Genomic DNA, 15,504 nt, shown 5'->3' on the forward strand with positions numbered 1-15,504 from the left:
ATAATTTGATTTTTTTTAACTTACATGTGTTCTCTTTCCTGATTGATTGGTTGGTTGGTTGGGTTGTTGGTTGGTCTGTTGTTTTGTTGATTGATTGATTAAAATGCCGAAAAAGCTGACTTAGCACTTTTGGTTTTGAGTCAACACTTGTTCCCAGAAAGACATCCCACTCTTCCAGGCCAGAACGACGCCATCTTTTTTTTACAGGCAATTAGGTAGGTTACCCCAGATGTGAAACCTGCAAAACTTACCCGGCACTTTTTGTTTTGCTGGCTCAGCAGCTTTCGCGGAAAGACAATCTACTCTTACAGGCCAGAATGAAAAAATACTGAAATGGGGGCACAAAGTTATTTTGCATCTCAACGCGGGTGAGGCTCTAATGACGCACAGCCATTCTAGTTTATTTATTGATTGATATTCTTTAAAAAAAAAATCTCAATATTTGTATTTTTTAAAACGTATTTTGTATGGGTGTTTTTTTAAACTAAAAGACATTGTACAGTATTTTCCCAGCTTCAGTAGAACTGGCCTGGTATTTGAATCCAATGTCATTGCCTGTTCGCTACTAAAACTCTTATTTCATATTTCTTTTTTATGTATTTATTCTAAGCAGTATGACAATTGATGCAAGCATTGTTTATAAATAACTCCCACTTGAGTTTGTTTAGTGTGGTGAGTTGGTTCAGATGTAAAGCTGACTCTATTAAAGTATTGAAATAATTTAAAACATTCCATGCCAGACATAAAAATCATTTATTTCCAGGGATATATTTTGATGAAACCTGATGCAGCCCAACCTCACCCAGACCCTGGCAACACCAAATAAACTTACGTTTGAGACCCCTGTTCTACATAGTCTGACTTGCTGTGAGTAAATAGGATCTAAGTTATACGTTTTAGGTTTATTTTCACTTGATAAGGAGAATTGTAATCATTCATAAAGGGAGCAATTGGCTAAGGTTGACAGGTATACTAGACCTTTTTAACAAATTACACTATATTTCATATAATGTTTGTTCTCTAGATACGTGTACAGTATACCAATAAAACGTTTTTAAACCCAGACAATCAAAACTTCAGAACATTCCGTATTTGTTGTCCGCCGTGTAAAAATTAGCCGCTAGGTGGCAGTGTTGGTAATTGCCGCAACGCCGAACTCAAATCAAGTACTTCCGGGTGCTTACTTCCTCTTTTGCTCTGCATCGGGACGCAAACATGGTATGAAATGATGACACCCTGATACAGATAGAAGAATCTACGTTAATCTTGTACTTTAATAAATCATCCAAAGCGTTTATGTGTTCACACCAGTGTATTATAATGATTTACTTCTCAAAATGGCATTATTTTTCCTATCTGCTTACAAATCTATGATTTTAACCGCGTCTTCGTCGGTGCTCCCTTTTTTGGCTAGTGCTAGCTATTTAGCCGGCCTATCGATAGAGAAATCTGTTAAATATGAGGCTAATCGCTTCCCTATGTCACAAAGTAACAATTGTATTCGTTTAGCTGCCATTACGAGTCAGAAACGTTTCAAATTTAAGTGCGCTTTTCACGGGCGTATTGGGTTTGGTATAGTAAAATACTATATGAAAATGCAAGTTTGTGGTAGCAATTCATGTAAACTAACATTAGTAGTCGTGTCATTGTTAACGTTGTGGCGTTGGTTTCAGGTGAACGTCCCGAAGACCCGCAGGACCTACTGCAAAAAGTGCAAGAAGCATCAAGCCCATAAAGTCACCCAGTACAAGAAGGGCAAGGATTCCCTCTATGCTCAGGGTAAGAATAGAATATATATAATACATGCAAGTGTTTACTTTGTTTTTCTTCCCGTGGGAACTCTCGACTGCTGTTTTCGTGTAAGGGCCTTCTATGAATCACGATTCCAGACTTTTATTTTCCAAACTCTATTAATAATTAAAAATGTCTTTGCTTTTAATAAAAGCAGTGAACATTACTTGCAACAAAATTAGACGTCTGATTTCAGGATAGACCTGTTTTAAAACTAAAGAGGATAAAACCATTAAAATGAGTATAACAAGGCTTAATTGCATTATGAGATAAAAAGTAGACCTTTGGATAGGTCATTCATATGTTATTGAGGTGGGGATTGCAAAGTGTAATTGTCATGGTGGGAGATTGAAACCTTTAACAGTTAGCTAATATCTTCTGTTCCCGGTTGCCCAAGTTAAATAAATTAAAAATGTTCAGTGAAATCAAACCATTAATAATCAAATGGAATATAATTGGTACTTCTTACACGTGTTCAAAGTATATTTATCTATATTGTCAAATGAACGTAAGCATTGCTTACAATGAGATTAGCTGTGGCGCTCGAGGCAAAGGGCTTTGCATTTCGGATATTTTTTATCTATATCCTAATTATGTATTTAAATTAATAAATATTTAATATATATTTATATATAATACATTTAAATGATTTCTTCAATCATAAATAAATTGGTCGAATCAAAAACCCATAAAGAAACAAATACACTTAAATAAACATACTTCTAAATAAATGAGATGTGAAATGAAGTACTCTTTGAGGGACTGTCGACGCATCACCCCGTCATTCTTTTTATCTAATTTTTTTTAAGTGACAAGTTAATTCTAATGCTAGTCTACCAAGTATACACCAATTCTTGTGTGCTGCATACCAGGATGAACATGTGTAAAACATTTAAATAAAAAGAACAACAGCGTTCCCACGTATCCTTAGTCTTAAAATGCATTGAATTCTTAAGTCTAAAAATGCCTTTATTGGCATTAAAATGTCTTAAATCCAATTTTTGAAAGTTTTAAAACTTTATTGATGTGTTAGCATTTTTTATTTGATTTTAAAAGATTAAGAGAGATTTATTGGTTGTCTTTTTTTTGTTGTTAAATTCACTACTTAAGTGGCAACGGCGTGTTACCACAATTACTAAGGGCAGAAAATACTTATTACAGATCATGATGCTGTTTTTTTACATTGGAAGAATTTCGCGGCACACCAATAACCAAAAATGTTGTAAAATGACACTGATCAGTATGTTTAATTTCAATAAAATGTAAAATACCTCCAGTTTTTACAGCACAGATACTTGACAGTCACATAATATTTGCAGAAAATGATTCAAAGTGACATTGGATAATTTCTCATGACACACCAGACGGATCTCTAACGGCACACTAGTGTGTTGCGACACAGTGGTTAAAAATCACTGGTCAACTGTATTTATGTTTAGAGGATTCAAGATCATTTGCCCCACAAGTATGTCTCTAATGAGTAAATGTCCTTCAGGTAAGAGGAGATACGACAGGAAGCAGAGTGGCTATGGTGGTCAAACCAAGCCCATCTTCCGTAAAAAGGTCAGTCTGAAACCTCAAAGTTGACATTTTTTAGAAAGATAATATATTATCGTGCTGTAATGTAATGGTTATTGTATCCAGGCTAAGACAACCAAGAAAATTGTGCTGAGGCTCGAGTGCATGGAGGCCAATTGCCGATCCAAGAGAATGCTGGCCATCAAGCGATGCAAGCACTTTGAGTTGGGCGGTGACAAGAAGAGAAAGGTAAGCTGGACACATTATTTTGTCGGGCAAGTTTGGTACCTGGGATTTAGTTTGTAATCTTATTTCTAGTTGCAATCAATGATTTTGTATTAAATACTGAAAGTATTTGGGGATTTCCCTATACAACGCATGTATATACAGGGTTCCTACAACGTAAAGCAGCTTGAAATTAAGACTTTTAATGCCTTTTTAAATTAAATGTAAGACCAAGTCGACAAAAAGAACAAAAAAAACACATATTGTGCGTCGTACATGTTACCTGGCACAGCTTTTAGCCATTTTCAAATGTTCCCATCTTCCAAAGTAAATATCTCTGTCCGAAGTTTCTATGTGTATTGAGGGACTTGGGACGTGCGTCTGTTCTGAAAGACCTGACTGAAACATCACTGTTTTGATAGTTGTGTTATTGTGGTCACACTCTGTTACCACGAAAATCAATCTGTGATTCAAACAAATATAATTCTTATTCGTGTATTCACATATTTAAGACTTACAAACATTTAAGACATTTTAATGTCAATTCAGACCTTATTTCTAGAATATAGAATTCAATGCCTTTTAAGACATTTTGAGAATCTGCAAGAACCCTGAAATACTCGATTGGGTTTTTTGTTTTTGTTTTGTTTTTTCAAATCACTTATAATGATGTCAAAATTGGAGGTGTGGGGGGGTTCTCAATGTTGAAATTTCTAGTCAATAGAAAAAGAACATCTTACTAGTTATCGATTCAAGTACCACATTATTGTGGTGCTCTAAACTCAATCCCATGTCTGTGCTCCATTTTCTTTTTTATGAGTAATTCTTTAAGGAGGCGGCAATTGAATGTCATTTTCCCTCCAACCACGTGCTGAAAAAGTCAGTAAACTGGGATTATTCGATCGTGTATTTATTTCTGAAATTATAATTGGTCCTTCCCCAAGGCCTGAGGAACAGTGATGTCATCCTTACTCAACAACTTTTGCAAACTGGCTGCCCTCTAAAATGGATAAAAAGGGTGGATTTTTGCTGACAATTAGTTTTACAAACTATAATAAACTAACCTGTTAAGTCTAGACAACTAGAAGGTATATAACATTGAAAGATTTTGGGGGGTTGACTCTAAGGGAATTTTTTTTTTTTTACTAGTTATGCTTTTTTTTGTTTTTAAGTTCACAATGTTATCTGGCTTTATAGCTGTTTTATTAAGCTTTCCTGATGAAATACATTTTATAAATATCACAATTATGAAATAAACTGCCTTATAGTCAGTGGGTTCAGTGTATCAAGATTTGGGTTTGAAGAAAATGTGGCCTCTCCTTTTTATAGATGTTATTTTAGTTAACTTTTTAAACATCGAACTTTTAGGCATTTTGATTTTGAGATATGGATGTCATTTTTAAAAAAAAGTCTAAGTTGAACCTTATTTTAACAGATTTTGTGCGGTTTAAGTGAATTGTTGTAAGTCCAAAAGTGACGCGTTCTTGTGTTCTTCAACAGGGCCAGGTCATCCAGTTCTAAGATGTGGGCTGCTCTTCTGGTTCCAGTTGTCACAGTTTTCAATAAATGTGTTAAATTTACGCTTCTCAGTCTTTTTTTTTACTATTTTGCTTTGAACCAAGCAGAAACTTTTTTGGGCAGTCATCTAAAGAAGTATCGGATTTTCTGACCTCTCCATCGTGGAGAATTTTTTCTCAAGTCTTCTCACTGGCATAATGACAAGCAAAGATGTCCCTGAAGGGTTAACTGAGACCTGGTGATTTGTCCGAACCCTGACTTCTTGATACTGTGGCAGAATTTGGGTGATTCTACAAAATGGAGTGCACATCTCCCATCCAGGAGCTCTTTGCAGGGAGAACCTACGTGGGCCTCCTATCTCCATTGTGTTGAGTACTGCTATGGCAAGTCTTCCCTTTAAAAGAGGCTTCTCCCATACCTCAAAAGTGTCCACCTGTTGAACAAATACTCATAGATCAAATGACTCATTTTGTGTTGCGTTCAGATACCCCACCTTAGCTGTACGTTTTCCCTGCTTTCCCAGCTCGTCCTGGTTGATAGCAATGATGTGGCGGTTCTGCAGGAGCTCCTTGGATTGCGGACAGATGGACCTCAAGTCGTTGGACATGAGCAGGGGGGCTGCCATGATAGCCCAAAGTGCCATCTGGGACTCCTGCTGATCCCCACTCAGGCCAAAGTTCCCGATCACCAGCTACACACAAGGGGGCGAGACGCTTAAAAGATCAGATCCTGATTCGAAATGAATCCATCAGTACCATATCTGGGTCATTCCAGCCCCCTGGACCAGCTGCAGAGACAATGTCATCCTGGTGGGTCGCAGTCCAGTCCAGAATGGATCTGATGCTGCGCCATGAATCGTAAACATCTGCAAAATTCCGCCACTGGTTGCAAGCGTCTACGATGGCGCCGTAATCGGGCTGTGGTTCACATAAAGGGCAAAATCACAACCTTGTTTATGTGGTCCAGAATTGGGATTGTGATCTGGGGTTACCGTTTTGGAAGGCCATTCATACAAAGGCCACTCGCAGGAGTACACGATGGGTCGTCCGGTTTTGTTCAATGCTTTGGACATGTTGACGTACCCTGAAGCAAAGAAAGTTGGAGCAGGGGTCATCAACTGTTTTGATGCTGAGAGCTACTTTTTGTTGTTCGTGTGAGGGACTACTATTTTAACAACTCATAATTTCAATATTGTTAACTGATCCCTTAACTGTCTGGCTCCTCAGGGCACCACTGACTGAGGAGACTTTTTTTTGGCTGATCTTGAGTTCTTGCCATGTGTCGCACGACTAGCTGTGTTTTCCTACAATTAGCTGCTGAAGTCATGGTTTTCTGAGAGCTTGGTCCAAGGCGGGGAAAGGAGCAAACTTCCTGCCAATGCCTGGATGCTCTCCACCGCCTGTGGGTCTTTCAGTCGCTCAAGGTCAAACTTCATCTGTGGGTTCTGAAGCCTTTTGATTTTCTGAAGGTGATTGCGGAAGTTCACGACCGGGTTGTGAAAACTTCCCACAAGGGCCCCTGGATGCTGGTCCTTGCGGTCTCGATTCCACCCTTGAAATGTGGGTTCACGATGTAGATCTGAAAATTGGTGTATTCCTTTTAGGGTGACGCCATGTCTCCTTCCTGGGGTTGTGGTTGCTAAGAGGGCTTTCCAGGACCAAGTTGTTCTGGCAAGTTCAAGAAGCCTTTGACCTTGTTCCTTACGTTTTCTTTCAATTTTACTGAGTATTCACACCTATTTTCACCTAGTAGTGTGATACATTTCTTTGGTGTTTTGTATGTTAATACCACGTTGTAATTTAAAGATCATTCAACTCGAATATGCCAGTTTTAGAAATCATTGAAATTCACTATGAACTAGTCTGCAGGCTACTCAGGTGTTCTTGCAGGCACCATGTTGCTAAACCCTGAATTAGAGCCTCCAAAATGTCTGAAGAGTCCTGCCCTGCTCACCTTCCTCAAGCAAATCCGGGTCCATGGAGCATCCGTCAAACTTGAGCAGGTCGACACCCCATTTGGCAAATGTCTGGGCATCCGTATCGTAGTGCCCCAGACTACCCGGGTATCCGGCACAAGTGACCTCCCCCACATCCGCGTAAATGCCCAACTTCAAACCCTTGGCGTGCACCTGGAAGATAAAGCAGTTACGCACAGTCTCCAGGAGAGGGCAGTATTGGATTAATAAAAAATTGATTAAAATATTTTTTTAAAAAAATACACTGCACCTTTAAGACAATTGCAACTTTGAAATACATTTTCCGCTTTTTCCACACCCAACAAATGTTAGAGTTGCACAACTTTTCATTGCATTATTTCTTTAATTGCACTGTACGTCAGTCTGTACGCTCTAGGTAATAAGTAAATGGTTTTGCCTATTCTCTATTTTTTATCTTTAGACTCCCTATTACAGCTTTGCCTTGGGGTGCTATGTCTGATCTCGTCGCCTAAAATGTTTCACCACGTAGACAAAGGCAATTCAATTTAAGATGATTGAGAACTTGCTACCCTACGTAATATATTACATCCACGTCTTATTGTTCCTAAAGTGGAAATGGGTTTACCTACATAATAGTAAAGTAAATCACAGGCGGGAACTTTACACGAATGCTTTAATGAGGATTTGACAATTTTACTTATTTATTTTCTTTTGAAACGATAAAACAATATAATAAAATAACAATCATCAGCTTTAGATCCGGGGATTGTGTAACTGGTGCAATTGTAGTCTGCACAGCCCCTTGAGACTTCTCCGTGATTAAGGGGCTAGTGTACACCCAAAAAATAACGGCGACCAGATGATGAAGGTGCTGTGTCTGATCCTGATACTGCCCTGCTACTGGTAACCTTAAAAACCAGTACTATTTCATAGGGGGGGGGACCAAAACCCTTACTCAAATGAAAAAGGCCTTGAGAGAATGGGCGTCGCCGGGCTGTATTTGCCCAAAACACACCACAGCAAGCGGTGACCCTACGACTCTGAGCCTTGAGAGTGTGGACAGGGCACTCACGTAGTCGGCCAGTTTCTTGATCCCTCCCGGGAACCTTTTGGGGTCCGCTCGTAGGCGGCCCCCGGCATCTCGGCTTGCATCCATCCAGCAGTCGTCGATGCAGACGTACTGGTAGCCGGCTCCCTTCCAGCCCTCGGCGGCCATCACATCCGCCATTTGCATGTACAGATTTTCACTGGGAGAAAACCAAAAACATTGAACTACAATGTTCATTTTCTTGTTTTTCTAGCAACGTAGCAGTACAACGTGAATGTCATTCACAGCAATTTCCTGCCTCACAATAGTCTAGCAGCCTGTCTCAGCAATTAGTAATTATAACAACAGCAATAATGATAATAAGCCTGAATCCACATTGGATGTACCGTAGATGACGAAGAGGAAAGGGGCATTCGATTTCAGCTCATCACACCATTTTACTCACAGTACCTGAGACAAATGTCAGAAAGCTATAAATAAATGCCAAATAAGCACAAGGGAACACAACTCTTTTGGTGTATCTGATGATGAATCGGGTTTGAAGGCTATTAAGGGATACCATTACTTCACTCGTTTTTTTTTTGTTCATCCAAAAATAGCTTTCTTTGTTCAACTCAAATCCGAAGCACAGCGGCGCAGTGGTTAGCGCATGTGCAGCACAGTTCTGAGGTCACGAGACCGAACCTTCCTGTGTGGAGTTTGCATGTTCTCCCCGTGCTTGCGTGGGTTTCTTAAGGACACTCAGGTTTCCTCCCGCATTCCAAAAACATGCATGTCAGGTTAATTGGCCGATCCAAATTGTCCCTAGGTGTGAATTGGCGCGTGAGTTGTCTGTCCCTGTGTGCCCTGCGACTGTCTGGTAACCAGTTCAGGGTGTCCCCTGCCCACTGCCTGGAGATAGCTGGGATGGGCTCCAGTGTCCCTGCGACCCTACTGAGAATAAGTGGTGCAGATAATGGATGGATGTTCAACTCAATTATATAAACACATCTTAAAACACCGATATCAGTGCTACATTTTCCAGTCTCTTAGAAAACAATTACTAAAAACAGACGGTATTTGATTTATGAATATAAACTGGCTGCATGGTCTCCATGAGTTTCCGTAGTGTAGTGGTTATCACGTTCGCCTCACACGCGAAAGGTCCCCGGTTCGAAACCGGGCGGAAACACATTTTGCCTCCCTTTTATTTTTCCTCTCGATAATAAGTAGATGCGTATGTACGTTACCTTATGCAGTTATCCGGATCCTCTTTGCAATCGACATTACACATGAATCTCTCCCAGTGCAACCAACCCATCGGAGGAGTCCTCGCTAAGCCGTTTTCTAAAGCTCCCCCGCGGCTCCACAAACACGCTACAATCGGGATCCACGCACCGGCCGTCCACGACATATTTTCCTTTATTTCTTCCCCCCACGGTTTACCATTTATTTAACAAGCTGTTATTGTTTTTAAATTTACTTCCTGGTTATGGGATTTCCGCGCCCTCTTTTTTGATTGACGGGGGATTTACCCAATGAGGATAAAGCAAGTCTTCGTGTCGTAAAATATCACAGTAGGGTTGTTTTGTTTTTATAATTTCCTCTTTTTTTGTTTTTCTCTCCTCAAATAGAGCTAATGATCATCTTTATCAAACTGGAGGGAATCTATGAGTGGTAAAAAGAAGGGTTTTTAAGGAAAGTTTTATTTTCAGGATTCTAATTTTGAATTGTGAATTGTAGAATAATGTTTGACATTTCCAGGAGCAACTATTTATGATATAAGGTAGTCGAAATGTGATCATTTGTTTTATAGATGCATTTATTTTGCTTATTTTTGTAGTTGTTTTCGTAGTGTAACAGTTTTCATGTTCGCCTCTCATGCGAAGGGTCCCAGGTTCGAAACCAAGCTGAAACATGCTTCTACTCAAGAACTGTTTTAAAAGTCATGTCAAATCAAATCATGTTTATTTGTGACGCCCTTAATCAGAAAAAATCTTAAAGGGTTGCACAGACTATTGCAAACTACAGACTATTATTACACCATCCCCTGATCTAAAACCTACATGAGGGCAAGGGAAAACTCAAAAACTTCAACGTGAGGAAAATAAAGAAACTTGAGAAGAGACCTGCGCATGAGGTCATTCCCCTTTCAGGATGACCAGGCTGCAACTGATCTCGCAAGGGAATCAACAGACAATACACAGTCATCATCAGTTTTTTAAGAATTATCTACCCCGTTTGTATTTTTTTTCGACATGCTAAACCCTGTCGTGTTTTTTCCTGATGTACTCCTTTCATGTTTTTTGATATACTAACCCCTTTAGTGTTTTTTCTTTACATACTAACCCTTATTGGATATTTTTGACATAATGACTCCTTTCGTGGTTTTTCGACATTCTTTTTTGGTATACTAACCGCTTTTGTGTTTGATTTTGACATAATAACCCATTTCGAAGTTTTTTCGACATACTAACCCCTTTGGTGTTTATTTTCTCGACATACCAACCCTGTTTAAGATTTTTTTTCAACATACTAACCCCTTTGGTGTTTTTTTTAACATACTAACCCCTTTTGGATTTTTTCGACATACTAACCGCTTTCGTGTTTTTTTCGACATAATAAAAATATTCATGTTTTTTCGACATACCAACTCCTATTGTGTTTTTTAAGAATTACCAACCCCGTTTATTTTTTTTCGACATATAACCCCTTTTGTGCTTTTTCGACATACTAACCCGTTTGTGTTTTTTTTTAACATACTAACCCCTTTTGGATTTTTTCGACATACTAACCGCTTTCGTGTTTTTTCGACATAATAAAAATATTCATGTTTTTTCGACATACTAACTCCTATTGTGTTTTTTAAGAATTACCAACCCCGTTTATTTTTTTTCGACATATAACCCCTTTTGTGTTTTTTCGACATACTAACCCCTTTTGTGTTTTTTTGAGAAACTAACCCCTTTTAGATTTTTTCGACATAACATACCCATTCATGTTTTTTCGACATACTAACCCCTATTGTGTTTTTTTAAGAATTTCCAACCCCGTTTATGATTTTTTTTTTACATATTACCCCTTTTGTGTTTTTTCGACATACTAACCCCTTTTGTGTTTTTTTGAGAAACTAACCCCTTTTAGATTTTTTTCGACATACTAAACCCTTTTGTGTGTTTTTTTGCATACTAACCCCTTTTGTGTTTTTTTTTAACATACTAACCCCTTTTGGATTTTTTCGACATACTAACCGCTTTCGTGTTTTTTCGACATAATAAAAATATTCATGTTTTTTCGACATACTAACTCCTATTGTGTTTTTTAAGAATTACCAACCCCGTTAATTTTTTTTCGACATATAACCCCTTTTGTGCTTTTTCGACATACTAACCCCTTTTGTGATTTTTTTAACATACTAACTAACCCCTTTCGTAATTTTTTCGACATAACATACCCATTCATGTTTTTTTCGAATCTGGGACCCTTTCATGAGAGGCGAACATGAAAACTACACTACGAAAACAACTATTGTGTTTTTTAAGAATTACCAACCCCGTTTATGATTTTTTTCGACATTCTAAATCCTTTTGTGATTTTTTCCTGACATATTAACCCCTTTCATGGTTTTTTGAAACACTAACCCCTTTCTTGTTTTTTGACAAACTAACCCCTTTAGTGTTTTTTTTTTCATACTAACTAACCCCTTTCGTATTTGTTGTCACATATTTACTCTTTACAGATTTTTTGGGACATCATAAACCTTTTTGTGTTTTTTCGACATACTAACCCCTTTTGGATTTTTTCGACATACTAACCCCTTTCGTATTTTTTCGACATAATATACCCATTCATGTGAGTGAGTTGTCTGTCCCTGTGTGCCCTGCGATTGGCTGGCAACCAGTTCAGGGTGTCCCCTGCCCACTGCCCGATGATTGCTGGGATGGGCTCCAGCACCCCCACGACCCTACTGAGGATAAGCGGTGCAGCTAATGAGATGTTTTTTCGACATACCAACCCCTATTGTGTTTTTTAAGAATTACCGACCCCAATTATGATTTTTTCTCGACATACTAAATCCTTTTGTGTTGTTTTTCCTGACATATTAACCCCTTTCATGTTTTTTTTTAAATACTAACCCATTTCGTGTTTTTTGACATACTAATAACCCCTTTCTTGTTTTTTTTGACAAACTAACCCATTTTGTTTTTTTTTTACATATTTATTCTTTACAGATTTTTTTTGAACAATTTTATTGACACTATTAACAGCAAATAAACAATGTGAGGTTTGAACAATTTTTCTCGACAATTTTAACAGCAATTAAGCATATTGGGGGCGGCAGTAGCTCAGGAGGTAGAGCGCTCGTCTTGGGATCAAGGGATCCCAGTTCGAATCCCGGCTCGTCCGTGTTACATGTCGAAGTGTCCTTGGGTAAGACACTGAACCCCTAATACCCCCAATAAGCAGGTTAGCGCCTTAAATGGCTGCAAGGCCGCTATTGGGAAATGTGGAGCACATTGTAAAGCGCTTTGGGAAGTCATTGACATGAAAAGCGCTATATAAAAATGCAGATCATTTCATTTCATTTCATATTCACAATTTCGTTATATCTGACAATATGACGTTTTAAAAAAAAAAATCCCGACATTTTTAACAGCAATTAAACACACAATTTCATTATATCCTATCCCAAAAGTACATTCCCAATTTCCTTATATCATATTAAACCCTTTTGTGTTTTTTCGACATACTTGATTTTCTTAGGAGGAGGGGGCGGGGCAAGGGATCGGGGGAGAGACCGACGTGTGTGTGGCGCCGTTATGGCCTTCACTCGCCTGTTCATTGAGAAAGAGAAGCCATTTTAAATGGTCGCCTTTCTTTTCAAAGTCTCTCGAACGCTATAGTATTTTTCCATTATAGTACTTAGAGAGTATTTGTTGTCTTTTCAGAATGAAGGCAATTTTTAAGCAATTTCAAATACAAGCGTAATACTTTAAAATGGTTTAAGAATAGTATACACCCGGGAGCGGATATCAGTTTCCGTAGTGTAGTGGTTATCACGTTCGCCTAACACGCGAAAGGTCCCCGGTTCGAGACCGGGCGGAAACACATTTAGCGCTTTTGCTTTTACCACTGTAAGCTTTTACCACTGTAAGCTAAAGTTGCCATTTTTTTTGCTTTTCAGTACTTTCTGGTTCTTTTAAGCACTTTGACTAGTTCCTGTATTTTTTTTCTCCCACTAATTCGAGTATTTTAGAACGGTGTCGTGCTTGGTGGTCATTTTGAATACTCTTCAGTACTTTTTAATGCATTTCAGTACTTTTTTGTAATTGGTTGTACCTTTTTGTATTTTTTAATACTCTTCAGTACTGTTTAGCTCTTTTCAGTATTGTTTTTTTAATTGGTTATATCTTTCTCTACTTTTTCATACTCTTTAGTACTTTTTAGCTCTCCACAGTATTTTTTTGTAATTGGTTATATCTTTCGGTACTTTTTAATACTCATCAGTACTATTAAGCTCTTTTCTGTACTTTTATGTTCTTTTCAGTACTTCTTAATGCTTTTCAGTTCTTCCTTGATATCTTTCTATGTTTCTTACTCTTCTCTTCAGCATCAACTCTTAACTAGTGAACGTGTTTCCAGTACAGTTTGGTACATTCTGTAGTTCTCAGAACCTGTACAATTTGGAACTTTGTGGTGAATTTCAGTACCTTTTAATACGCTTCAGTACTTTTTAATGTTTTTCAGTACTTTTTGTGTAATTGATTGTATCTTTAGGCAGCATGGCGGCTGGGTGGATAGCGCACAGCCTTGTGATGCAGAGGTCCAAGGTTCTATTCCTGCTACCATGGCCTCCCCATGCATTAAAGCAGAGTCAGTAAATATCTTTATTACATTAAACTGAATACATGTAACTTGTAGTCAATCGTATAAAATCCTTTATAGTCATATGTATAAAACTTTTTAATCCCTCTCATGGCCTCAGCTAACTGAGGCCATCGCCCCTACAGAATTAAGAATAGAAAAATAATAAAAACAGTAAAAAATAAAAAACAAATAATGTTATATAAAAGTTTTTACCACCAAGGGCCAAATATGACTAATTGTTGAATAGTTTTCTTATGCAAAAATTGTACCACCTGCAGGTCATCCAATGTGATCAGGGGGGGGTCAGTAAAAATGTAATCATGGGCTTTAACGTCCCTGCACCGGACTTTGGACATTCCTATTTTATAATATTCTCTTATTCCACTCTTCCATCAAGAGCAGATTTATGCTGAGTACGACAAATTGTTGAAGTTTTCTCATGCACAAATTGTTCCACCTGCAGGTCATCCAATGCGATCACGGGGGTCAGTAAAATTGTAATGACGGGCCGTGACCGACCCCGTGCCGGACTTTGGATCCGCCTGCAATTGAGCAACGCTTTCTGCGTTTTTTCGAAAGGTGTTTGAAGACGCAACACTTTAAAAACCGCATCGCCATGGTAACTAAGCCTCCCCAGATCCCACGATAGCGATTCCACGTTGCTTTGCGTGTTTACAAACCCGAGGGGCTTCTGCTCATTACTCCGTTACACTTGCAAGTCGGCGGCGAAGGAATAATTACGTTTAAGCCGTGAAAAGAACAACATCGGACCTGCAAACGAGCGCCGACTTGATGATGTTCTCTTCCCCGAATGAACCACAAACATAACACGTAGATTTTTTTTCTTTAAAACATAATTACAGAAGACTTAATGGATATGCAGGGCTCCTGGGTGCTTTGCAAGAGTTCTAAATCCAAAGCTGGCGCATCAACCGGAGAAGATTTGTAATTAGGGTATGAATCCTAGTTTCACAATGCAGTGGAGAGCTTTTGTATTGAAAAATATTACTGTTGTGAAGTTCTCCAATCAATGTTCCCTGTAATTTTCCTTACGGGTCTGAGCGTTCACACAAAGTCTGTGAGCAACGCTTGAAACAACAGTGAGCAACCATAATCCCAAGTGTGGCAAGATCATTCATTATCAAACATGTCCAAAACTTGACATCACGTTACATTTTGCTGAGTTTCCGGCAATGCAAAATGATTTTTCTCTTTTGAATGAATTGACTCATGTACTATTGCAAAGGTTGTACGGCCTACAAACGTCGTTTGTTCTTACAATTCTTTCACAAGATATCCATTTCTTTTTATTTCCTGATATATTTTGTCGCATAATATTAACATTTTTGGGGGCTTATTTAGTTTGTTGTGAGATACAGAACTGTATTTAATCACATTTTTTAGTGGAAGTACAATGTTGGCAACAAGATTCACTTGGTATAATTGGAAATTATACCAATCCGACACAAACGTTTCTTTCTTTTTCTGTGTTTTTTTTTCCATTTTTTTTTAAATTCCTTTAAAAAAAATCTTATTGTGTTTATTTTTTTCCGAGCTGTTACTTTTTTCTTTTTGTTCTCTATTCACTTTTTTCCTACATTTCTTTCTTTTCTTTTTTTCT

The 15,504-nt window shown here is 38.3% G+C and overlaps 2 protein-coding genes and 2 non-coding genes across 4 annotated transcripts; 3 read left to right on the forward strand and 1 right to left on the reverse strand.

The window, feature by feature from the left end:
• The first annotated feature begins 1,105 nt into the window (after nt 1–1,105).
• Nucleotides 1,106–5,114, forward strand: LOC148360139 (large ribosomal subunit protein eL42). Its single transcript, XM_088343571.1, has 5 exons — nt 1,106–1,218; nt 1,674–1,779; nt 3,287–3,354; nt 3,436–3,558; nt 5,035–5,114. Exons 1-5 carry the CDS (start codon nt 1,216–1,218, stop codon nt 5,053–5,055), a joined length of 321 nt encoding a protein of 106 aa, XP_088199697.1. The 5' UTR covers nt 1,106–1,215; the 3' UTR covers nt 5,056–5,114.
• Nucleotides 3,803–9,492, reverse strand: gla (galactosidase, alpha). Its single transcript, XM_088343570.1, has 7 exons — nt 9,266–9,492; nt 8,061–8,235; nt 7,006–7,180; nt 6,044–6,135; nt 5,808–5,969; nt 5,546–5,743; nt 3,803–5,485 (listed from the first exon to the last, which is right to left on the reverse strand). Exons 1-7 carry the CDS (start codon nt 9,427–9,429, stop codon nt 5,180–5,182), a joined length of 1,272 nt encoding a protein of 423 aa, XP_088199696.1. The 5' UTR covers nt 9,430–9,492; the 3' UTR covers nt 3,803–5,179.
• trnav-cac (transfer RNA valine (anticodon CAC)) lies at nt 9,135–9,207 on the forward strand. Its single transcript has one exon. It is a non-coding gene; the product is annotated as a tRNA-Val (tRNA).
• A 3,559-nt stretch (nt 9,493–13,051) lies between the features above and the next one.
• trnav-aac (transfer RNA valine (anticodon AAC)) lies at nt 13,052–13,124 on the forward strand. The gene has a single exon. It is a non-coding gene; the product is annotated as a tRNA-Val (tRNA).
• Nucleotides 13,125–15,504: the final 2,380 nt, after the last annotated feature.

The sequence above is a fragment of the Urocampus carinirostris genome, chromosome 9, assembly GCF_059441175.1.
Source record: "Urocampus carinirostris isolate Australia breed hairy pipefish chromosome 9, RoL_Ucar_1.0, whole genome shotgun sequence".
Classification (NCBI taxonomy): domain Eukaryota; kingdom Metazoa; phylum Chordata; class Actinopteri; order Syngnathiformes; family Syngnathidae; genus Urocampus; species Urocampus carinirostris.